General features: G+C 29.6%; 1 protein-coding gene across 2 annotated transcripts; it reads left to right on the top strand.

Moving 5' to 3' along the window:
* Positions 1-6,104: 6,104 nt before the first annotated feature.
* LOC107913659 (caffeoylshikimate esterase) lies at positions 6,105-9,162 on the top strand. 2 transcript variants are annotated; one of them, XM_016842311.2, is made up of 8 exons: positions 6,105-6,394; positions 6,501-6,594; positions 6,721-6,753; positions 7,214-7,360; positions 7,445-7,575; positions 7,671-7,808; positions 7,906-8,004; positions 8,646-9,162. In XM_016842311.2, the coding sequence occupies exons 1-8, from the start codon at positions 6,374-6,376 to the stop codon at positions 9,015-9,017; spliced, it is 1,035 nt and encodes a 344-aa protein (XP_016697800.2). In that variant the 5' UTR covers positions 6,105-6,373; the 3' UTR covers positions 9,018-9,162. The 2 variants fall into 2 exon arrangements, with proteins under 2 accessions (XP_016697800.2, XP_040955813.1); XM_041099879.1 differs by lacking the exon at positions 7,214-7,360 and having other exon boundaries at positions 6,132-6,394.
* Positions 9,163-11,467: the final 2,305 nt, after the last annotated feature.

Here is an 11,467-nt window from a genome sequence, read left to right as displayed (position 1 = left end):
TTTATTTGTTTTTTCTTTTTTGGTATTTATTGGGCCGGGCAAAATGGGTTATTACAATGGTAACCAAGTGTAATTGGCATTTGGATGTAGAAGTAATATAAGTTGTTGATTATGTATGTGTATATATGTTTTGGCATGTTGTAGTTGTTAATATGTTTGATAAACGTTGATGCAGTTGCAAACCAACTAAAAATCTGACTAACGCAAGTGCACCTATCAATTAATAGTATAGCTATGGTGAGCAAATATATCGTTCCCACGAGGACTAAAAGTATTAGTAATTACTGTCTTTCTATTATTTAACCGAATAATTAGAGTGATTGATTAAAACTAAAATTAACTAAATTAATTAACTAAAGAACACGACAAATAACAAATCAGGAAAATAAACGATTAACAACCAAGAAGCGAGACAATACCTAATAAAGAATTCACCTTGACTTTATTTGTCACTATCAATCTAAATTATGCAATTTCTTCACTTAGTATCTTGATTTGAAGAAATCCATAAATTATGCTAATATCTTTCTTCAAGACTAATGGCAACTGACTCTAGATTGATTAATTGAATTTTTTTTCTAATTAAAAACCCTATTGTCGCATTAACTCGATCTATAGATCCCTTATTAGATTTGACTCTAATCTGGTAGATTTATGTCGTCCTATTTCTAGGATTGCATACAACTCCACTCAATTACGCTAGATCTATTCTTAAACAGGGTCTATTCCTCCCTGATTTAAGCACATCAAACATGAATTAATAATCTAGAAATATTAAACCAAGAATTAATCACACATAATTGAAAACAAGATCCAAGTATTTATTGCGTAAAATTAGAAATCAAATAACAGAATCCATCTTAGGGTTCATCTCCCTAGGTATTTGGAAAATTAGTTCATGCTAGCAAATAAAAACATCCCAAAGACAGTATAACCATAAGAAAAAAAAATAAACTCATAATAAACTTCAAAGAAATCAAAATGAGATCTTCAATCTTGATGAAAATCTACTTCAGAATCTACTTCAATGGTGTTTTTCGAGTTGTTTTCTTCAATATTCTATGACAGCTCTCTCCTATCTTCTTATTTGTGTCATATATAGGTTTTAGAATGCCCGAAAAACCTAAAAAATACATTTTTCTCGCATGTTTGAAATGCGATTCGCAAAATCCACACGGTCTGGAACATGGCCGTATAGCTCACAATGCCGTGTGTCTAACCCGTGTGACTCTTGAAACTTGCTTCGATTTTTTGATTTTGGCTCGTTTTTACTCCTTTTGCTCCCAAATGCTCTTCTAAGTATAGAAACATGAATTTAAAGAATTAGGAGAATAAAATTCACCATTTTAAATTGAATAATCATCCAAAAACACATTAAGAATAAGGCTAAAATATGTTACTTTTGGCATTTATCAAACGTCTGAATATGCTAGGTTGAGTTTAGATATTGAATTTGTTCGTTGTTGGACTGTTAGTGAGACAGACCGTAGTTTGTTTGTTCGCGTGATTGTCTGCAGTTTATCTGTTCACGGGACAGTCCGTAATGTAGTTGTTCGCAGGACAGTCCGTAATGTATCTGTTAGAGGAACGTACTGCAATAAGACTCTTCGCGAGATGTCAGTACACGAGGTTGTTCACATTGTGTCTACCTGCGAGGTCTACTCGCATTTTATCTATTCACCTTAGGTGCAAGTTATACTGTTGTAGTATCCTATAGCTCGGGTCCAGCAACCGGACTAGGCGAGGGGTGTTACAACAATAATGTCATATAATTAAATTCAAAACTATCAAACTTATATAATTGTAAAAAATTGTGTCTTTTATAAATAAAATATTATAAAGTTTAATAAATTATTTTCCTAAAATTAGAATTAGGCTTATACTTATAATTATTAAATTTAAGAAATGATTCACTTAGAGTGTATTTGATAAACCATTGAAAACTTTCATTTAATTTAAATGTGTTTGATAATCATTTTAATTTTTTTACCTAATATAAAATTTTCAATAAAAAAATGTTGAATAAAATAAGTAGGTAGGCTACTTATCACTTAATATATAAAATATAAAGTTGATTTTAAAAATTAAAATAAATTATCATATTAAAAAAAAGAGGTTTTCAAATTTCCCTACCTATCTTTTATCCAAAACTATCTAAAATAGTATAAAATATTATATTAATAAGATCATAATTAAAAAATAAATAATCTTTTAAAATCAGTATTTACTTTTATTCAATACTTATATGTATTAATTTATCAAACAAATTTCTAATATAAATTCAACACTTATAAAAATTTAACACTAAAAATTCAGTACATAATTTTTAGCACTTAAATTTTCAATTTATCAAACACCCCCTCATTCTAATATAAAATTACACTTTTATTACTTTTTTATGAAAGTTTTTTTTATAACTTTATCTTTTTGTATGGTCCTATCTAGTTGTTGTTGTTTATAATAATAATAATAATAATAATAATAATAATAATAATAATAATAATAATAAGGTTAAATGAATTAGTCCATATAAATATTGAAATGGACAATTTATTATTCTATTAGGACTATTCCTTTAAACATAGATTTTTTTTTCATTTGGTATGATTTGGATACAATGGGTTCTATGTGAAAAAAATCAAACCCGAACTCAATTGTGCGGTTTGGGTGATAACACCAACCTGAAATCGAACCAAACAATACTTTTTTAGTTTTCTTAGTTTCTTTACTCAGCCTTAGTGGCAAGAGTATCAAGTTATATGCATAAGAGCTTGAGTTCAATCCCCAACAACCCTGTTCCCTATCCCCAATTAAAAAAAATCGATTAACAACAATTTTTAAAATTACATTCCATAAATAGTTAAAATATCTTGACTTAGGTCAATTTTCAATTTTTCAGTTTTTCTTAGCCCCAGATAATAGAACATTTTTGCGCATAATTTTTTGCTATATTACTTGTTGAATTAGTTCAAATGCATAAATAAATTATATCAATTTCAATGTTAATTTTATGGTTCATTTTGGTTTTTTTAATGAGTGTGGGAGTGTATACTAACATGAGGATATTTTATAATTTTAGGTAAAAGATAAATATCTTCTATACATAGTTGATTTGGTGTCAAAAATTAATTATAATAAACTCAATTGAAAATTTATTAAAATATCTTTTTATTTACAAAGTAAATAATTCGTTTCGATTTATCTCGAGTTAACGGAGGGATCAGTTGGATATATTTAGGGCTCAAATAATTCGCAATTAAGTTTTAGCTCTTTACCTATTAATTATAACATTATTTAATCATTTAGTCATTATAGTACCATGATTAAACTCTTTCTTATTATAATATCATTACGAAAGTTACTCATTAACTGCTTGTCTAATGAATTTGTCATAAGTGTTACTCTCATAGAATGTCCAATGTGAAAAAGTCAATTACTAACACATAGTAATTAAATTATTTGCCTTATTACAAATGACCCGTAGACACGTTCTTTTTTCATCAATCATGCAATGCCAATGAGAGGATATCATTTACCCTTATAGGGCTATGATCCCACTGTTGTGGAATAATGCTACATCATGCAGAAGTTGTATACCCAACCTACTAGCTTTTGGTTCCTTATCTATTTAAACTCATGCTTTTTATACATTAAAGTATATTAACTATGCAAACATAGTCCATCGTCCATTCAAGATTAATGTATGTCATACTATAAACGTCATAAGTGAATAAATTCATAAACAGAACTAGGATAAATTTAACTAGGGTCTTGTCCGATGTATTGTCGGCCCAAACAATCACATCTATATCTCTATCTTTTGGAGTTATCCACTCCGATGCTTAAGACAATGTATCTCCTCGATTGAACTTGATATAAATTGTCTTTTTTGCATTATGATCTGACCATATAATGCAACTTAATATTAGTTAAATATTAGATAATCAATCAACTAATGTTTACTTGCATTTTATTTTGTGTGTAAAAACCGTTAAGGACAAATACAAATGATATTAATGTATAATGAAATTTTATTTAAATCATTCAATTCAAAAAATTATAAATACAAAATAATAAAAACACTACACTTAAAACACTAGATCTTATATTTTAAAACATTATTTTTAAACTAATTTTTCCAATGAAAAACCTTTATATAAAATCAATTTGTACATTTGTTCAACATGGAAGAGACAAGTTTTGAAGAGGGACTCATCTGACTAGACCGTCTAGGCATGATAGCTTTTTGTCACCTAACAAGGTGGCTCCTTGATTGTTTGTACGTTGGTTGAGCGCTTCCTTATTATCCCTTTCAGACAAGACAATCAACTTGAACAAGATTATCACGTATAATAATAGGGTGAATTCCTTAAATATGTTGGTTTTTAGGGAAAATTACAAATTAGGATTTTTTAAAAAATTTATTGGAATAGGTTTATTTTGGAGGAAGTGTGAAAACGCGTTTATTTTCAACAGATTTTACAAGAAAACGCTTCAAATTAGATGTGCTTTCAACTTTGCTCAATAGTTAAATAGTAGTGCTTTTATTCTTGAGTTTTGAGTTCAACTCCTTTCCTACTCATATTTGTATTTTTTATTTCATGTTACTTTAAGCTTTTTAAAATTTTAATTAATTTTTTTAATATATGAGTAGTTTTGTTAGATGGTTAGATATTTGTAATTATATCATTCAGTTCTGAGTTTGATTCCTCTCCTACTCACATTTATATATATATTTTATTTCATGTTGCTTCCAACTATTTTTTTATTTTTAATTAATATTTTTAACATATTAGCTCTTTTTGTTAGATGGTTAAATAATTGTAATTACATCTTTGAGTTTGAAGTTTCATTATTTTTATAAGTATATTAATGTATTTTTTATTTCATGTTGTTTCAAACTTTTTTTATTTTTAATTAATAAATATATTGTTTTAATTAATAAAAGAATTATTAATTAAAAATGGATTAATAGCAAAAAATTAAAAATAATATATTTATTAATTAAAAGCATTAATTAAAAATAAAAAAAAGTTTGAAACAACATGAAATAAAAAATACATTAATATACTTATAAAAATAATGAAGCCTCAAACTCAAGGATGTAATCGCAATTATCTAACAATCTATCAAAATGAGATAATATGTTAAAAATATTAATTAAAAATAAAAAAGCTTGAAGAAATATAAAATAAAAAAAATACAAATATGAGTGAAAGAGAAATCAACCTCAAGATTTAAGGATGTAATTGCAACTATCTAACCATCTAACAAAGTAATTAATATGTTAAAAAGAATTAATTAAAAATTAAAAAAGCTTAAGCAACATAAAATAAAAAATAGTAAAAGAAAAATCGAACTCAAGACTCAAGAATGTAACTGTAATTATCTAAACATCTAACAAAAATAACTAACATGTTAAAAAAATTAATTAAAAATTTAAAAAGTAACAACATGAAATAAAAAATACAAATATAAGTAGGAAATGATTCGAATTAAAGACTCAAAGATAAAAACATTAATATTTAACCATCTAACTAAAATTAGAAGCACATTTAATTAAAAGTATTTTTCTGTAAAATCCACCGAAGATATGTCCAATATATACTCTCCTTACAATCGACTTGTCCCAATAAATTAAAAAAAAAACTCTAATCCCATAAATTTTTCATATTTAAGAAATTCACCCAGGTCACATCTTTGTTGATGGATACCATCACCTCAAACGTATTATTATTGAAAAATAAGAGAGGGGAAGAAAAAGGCAGGGATGGAAGTGTTGCTTGATGATTAGGTAGGGGAGTAGAGTTGGGAAGCCCAATGCGTCAGAGCTTGCAGCTTGCAATAATAAATGATGCAATTAATGGGGAATGGATGGGGTAATCCTTTCCTAATAAAAGGTAAGTGGGCTTCGTTAAATAGCTCAGATGATGGACTCTCGTCGCTGGGACTATCTTTGTCGATTTGGGACCTTATATTTAAATCATGATTAATGCATATCAACTCAATTTCCCATTATTACATTTACATTATGAAATTCTATAATCAGTGTGAATGTTAAAAGAATACATTTATAAGAACTGAAAAAAATAGGTTGACGATCCACTTTCTCACTACTTAATTATAATGTCTTAAAAAGCCAGCAAAGCAAGGCAAACCTTTTTTTATTATAAAATTATGAATTGAACTAATATCACAGCTATATAAAGCAGGCAGCAGCTGAGTAGCTAACCCTCCACCACTCTCTTTCTTTCTACAAATAAAAAGAAGAAGAAAAAAAAGCTTCTGCTTTTGTTAGCTGTTGTTCCGTTCCTTTGGTTTTATCCTATTTCCAAGCTCAGATCTTTCTTGCTTTTAAGTGTTTCAGTTTCATATGGCATTTGAATATCAGGAGGTAAGCTCTAAATGGGCTTCTTCTTCTTCCTCTTTCTCATCATTGTTTATAAAATTTCAAGCTCGTTAAGCATATCATGACCGAGGGGATGGAATGTATGGTGTAGGATCATATAAGGAATTCAAGAGGAACTTTGCTTTTTACTTGCAGATGGTTGCCTTTGATCTCTTCTCCGAAGGCTCTTGTTTTCCTTTGCCATGGTACCCTGTCTCTCTCTCTCTCTCAATAATTTACTCTTGTAAGCAAAACACCTCCAAAAAAAAGTAAAAAGGTGAGTTGGACCGATCATGGGTGTAAAATATTTAATTCATTAATGCCGTTTGCAGGGTATGGCATGGAGTGCAGTGGATTCATGAGAGGTAATAAATACTCTTATATAACTTTTTTCCTCTTTTTCCACGTTCTTTTTGTATATTGAAATTTGCACTCTCACAAGATTTTCATTTCTTTTCATTGTAAATTAATGAAAAACTTGTAAATAAAGAAAAAGCTAAAGTTTCCATGAAAATTCATAAGGGTTGTAGAGTTGTATACGTATCATCAACATTGAGAAAGACAAATAAAAGCACGTAAAATCCACTCTAGTTGGTTTACATTCTTAGTAGTGTCGGAGCTTAAAAAATAAAAATGTGTGTGGGTCAGATGGTTTTTGGTTAGGTTGCCAACAACGATGAATTTGGTTCACTGCCCCCACCAAGATTTCTATCAAAAAGTCTTCACCAAATACCATACACTCATTAATGAATTATAGCCATTAATTAGTGAATAAAACATTAGTTCTTTTTCAAATCTCACCTGCTAATGTCATGATTTAAATAGAATGTGGAACCAGGCTAGCCGCGGCTGGATATGCTGTGTTTGGGATTGATTACGAAGGACATGGAAGGTCCAAGGGTGCCCGATGTTATATTAAGAAGTTTGAAAACATTGTTAATGACTGCAGTAATTTTTTCAAAACTATCTGTGGTATGTGTCACTACGTAGTAATTGATGGACACTATTACTTACCCAATGTACCTAAATTTACTACCCCAAGGTTAAATTTCGCAGCTCAAGAAGAATACAGGGACAAGAGCAGATTCTTATATGGAGAATCAATGGGAGGTGCAGTGGCCTTATTGCTTCATAAAAAGGATCCTTCCTTTTGGAATGGTGCTGTTCTTGTTGCACCCATGTGTAAGGTAAAAACGTGTGAGATATAAATGGAAAGATAGCATTTATATATATGTATATGTGTATGTATTTGTTTTTTCAGCTATTTTAATGGTACTTACAGATATCAGAGAAAGTGAAGCCACATCCGGTGGTGGTGAATATATTGACTAAAATGGAAGAAATTATACCTAAATGGAAAATAGTACCCACAAAAGACGTCATTGATTCGGCATTCAAAGACCCTATTAAGCGGGAAGTGGTGAGGGCATTGAACTTCATTTTATGTTCTTGCTTTGGTCCCCCTTTAATACCATAATTATAGCTCATCCATTCATGGGATTCATGATGGTGTACAGATAAGGAACAACAAGTTGATATATCAAGACAAGCCTAGACTCAAAACAGCACTGGAAATGCTCCGAACCAGCATCAGCCTTGAAGATGGTTTAAATGAGGTATTAAAATCATCCCCTTCCCCCATTTATATGCTCCCAATTACTGCATTGTAGGGGCAAAGTCACAGTCATAAATGATAGCAGTTCCTGTTAGGCTCAATAGTATGAGTTCCTACTGCACATGGTTGCATGAGTCGAATGAAGTCGGGTTTAATCATTATATTAACACACTTTAGACTTTAGGTTAGCCAAAACCTATATTTTTTTCATTAATTAAAATTTTTATATATATAATTTAACAGTTTTAATATGTTTATTTATTACTTTTAATTTCTTTTGTGTTAGAAATAATTTAAAATATAAAAAATAACATCATATAATATAACACAAATTTAGAAAACGAGTCAAGCCAGGCTCAGCCCTTGAATGCTTGAGAACCCAAGCTCGACTCATATTTTAAACCAACTTAATTTTTTTGTCCAAACATTTTTCGGGTCTAATTTTTTTTTTAACCCTCCAAATTTGGGGCAGACCTACCCAAGGTTCTTGCTTACAATAGGGTTCCCTATTTGTTATTGATTAGGGTGGAATTGGATGGTTGAATGAGTTAATGCAGTGAAAAAGGTTGGGTAATCTGGAGTCATTTTCTTTTATGTTTTCTACATTTAAAACTTGTTGGTTGGGGTTGGTATATGTGGCAGGTGATACTGCCTTTCTTTGTGTTGCATGGGGAAGCAGATATAGTAACGGACCCTGAAGTGAGTAAGGCCTTGTATGAGAAAGCTAGCAGCAAGGACAAAACAATAAAACTGTATCCAGGGATGTGGCATGGTTTAACAGCAGGAGAGCCTGATGAAAACATCGAGATTGTTTTTGCAGACATCACGGCTTGGCTTGACAAGCGGTGCAATGCTGTGACTTTCGAGCAGATTCTTCGTCCTTCGAACCAAGGGTTCGAGAAGTTTGATAACGTGATGGTATCGATGGCTGCGACAAGTGGTAGGACGCAATCCAATGGGACGTATTTGTGTGGATTGAAAAGACCTCGCACGCAACGTCGCTCTGCTATGTAGCTTGATGGTAGTAGTATCGGATTATAGCTACCGTCAATGTATATTTGTGTGCAACATAGCTTTCATTTCATGTACTCCCAAACTTAGGAATGCAGAACTTTTGACGGGGAAAATCGATGGAATAAAAATGAAAATTGTTGCTGTTCGTGTCATTGAAAATTAACAAAAACTTGGTTCTTTGAATTTTTGAAGAAAAAAGAATTACGGATTTTGAATTCCAAATAATTTAATATCAACATTATATGAATTAATTTGATTAAATTTCGGGTTTTATGATTTTGTAGTGTTAATTACCAAATGCCAATGCCAACGTATTTTGTAAGCTAAATCCGTTGTGTTGTGTGGATATACTTTCATTACCTGAGGGTCTTTTTGTTTACATATAAAATGTTTTACGGTATTTTTCTGTGTTTGTTTCATAGAAAGCAGTTTGGTCAACAGAAAATAATTTATAGGTCAATATAAAATAATCTCTTTTTTTCTGTAAAATAACCTACCTTTTTAAAAAACTAAGTATTTTTTGAAAAAGAATTCTTTTATAAATAATTTTATTTTTATATAAAAATTAACTTAAATCAAACTTAATATTATTATATTGATAATAATTTTTATTTTTATTTTTAAAAATATTTAAAATATTATATTTTTCAATATCATTAAACATACACATTTAATTATTTCTATTTAGTCATATAATAAATTATTAATATAATAAATATAATTGATTATTTTAATAAATTATTTAATATTTTAATTTTATTTTAATAATAAATTTTAAAAATAATAATTTTAAATAATATTATTCACGTATTATTAAAAATATTCAAAATTAATATTTTAAATAAATATTATTCACGTATTATTGAAAATAATAAATATTTATTACAATTATAAATATATTAATAATAAATGTTTTGTAGTATAAAGGTAAGTTTATGTACACTTCACAGATTTGCAATTTAGTCTTTGTATTTTTATTTTTAAGAATTTATCTCCTTTACTTTTTAAATTTGAAAATCAAGTCCAATTGTTGACATCGTTAAATTTTTTTATCAATTTTGTTGATGTCACATTTTTAAATAAAAAATACTCACTTGGTAGTCATGTAATTAAAAAATGATGTTGTAATGAACTTGAACTTAACATAATATTTTTAATAAATACAAAAACAATGTAAAATATAAATTATAAATAAAAATAAATTCAATTAAACAATGAAAACAATAAGAAAATCTCATATGTATGTTTTATTGAAAACAATATTTATGAAATATTTTTAAGAAATTTGCAAAATAACAGAAAATATTTTACATAAATTCATCTAAATACCAGAAAATATTAACTTTTTCATAAAAATAAATTTATTTTCAGTGAAACAAACCTTAACATGCATGTGTTTCCCCAAAGCTAGCATTCAAAGAAAAAAGGAGACCCATTTGGTCAAAGTACCGACATTTTACGTGAGGCCACAACAATTTGTCAATTTCTTTTTCGGGTTCAAAAATTTCTTCAAATTTTCGTACTTCAAAACAACATAAAATGATATTTTTTTGGGCTTTCGTGGAGGCATTAAAATTGCACATATATAAACTAAAACATAGCAGCCCGACAATTTCCCGTCTTCTACTACCACTCTAGTTCTATTGTGGAGCTCAAACAATTTTCACAATTTTCATATTAATGATAGATTTAATGTGAAAAAATAAAAAAAATAAATATTAAAAATTACATTCAAAATTTATTTTTGGCTCACTTCGATTTTAATTTTTTGTATCTTTTAGGTCATTATTATAGAATATATCACAACCCGGCCCAATATCCGATCTGTCCCGGTGACTTGGAGTTTGACTCGATCAAGGAAATATGACATTGCCACCTTCAAGCTCGCCAACCACTCCACAACTCGTTGTCTTCTAGCTTCACCTTCCAGCTCGCCAGCTTGCATTTTGTAGCTCGTTGTCTTCTAGCTCCCAGCTTGCCACTTCCTAGCTCACCGACTCGCTACCTCTCGGCAACAACTCGACACCTCGTGGCATCACCTCGCGCATCGCAGGATCTCAACAGGGATATATCTAAGGATACGCGTTGAGCCTACAAAGGGTAACGTGTCATTATGCATGTCATCTAGTTACCTCCTAGCACGTCACATCAGGGAACCGTACATTATAAATATGAATAATAACCTTCGTAAGAAGGGGATCGAGGAAAAAACCATCAACAATTGGTGTGGTGAGCTTGGACACACTTCCAACCTTCAAATTGAACAAAAAAAGATATGACTCACCTAAATGAGAGATCCCCAACGCATCATTTTCAAATCGGAATGTGAGAAAAGAGGCTAGTTGTAACACTCCTAGCCCGTCTCTGTCGCCGGATTAGGGTTACGGAGCATTATCGTATAAATCAAAACATTTAACTTCAAAACAGAAACAATCATGCAAATTATTGTT

This window comes from Gossypium hirsutum, chromosome D08, assembly GCF_007990345.1.
Source record: "Gossypium hirsutum isolate 1008001.06 chromosome D08, Gossypium_hirsutum_v2.1, whole genome shotgun sequence".
Taxonomy (NCBI): Eukaryota; Viridiplantae; Streptophyta; class Magnoliopsida; order Malvales; family Malvaceae; genus Gossypium; species Gossypium hirsutum.
The sequence above is the reverse complement of the archived record's forward strand: the minus strand, read 5'-3'. Positions and strand labels throughout refer to the sequence as shown.

Excerpts from the sequence above, each read along its gene's own strand:
- LOC107913659 (XM_016842311.2), top strand. The coding sequence starts at position 6,374 with ATGGCATTTGAATATCAGGAG. Across the intron at positions 7,576-7,670 it reads TTGTTGCACCCATGTGTAAG|ATATCAGAGAAAGTGAAGCC; the intron begins GTAAAAACGTGT and ends TGGTACTTACAG. Across the intron at positions 7,809-7,905 it reads ACCCTATTAAGCGGGAAGTG|ATAAGGAACAACAAGTTGAT; the intron begins GTGAGGGCATTG and ends GATGGTGTACAG.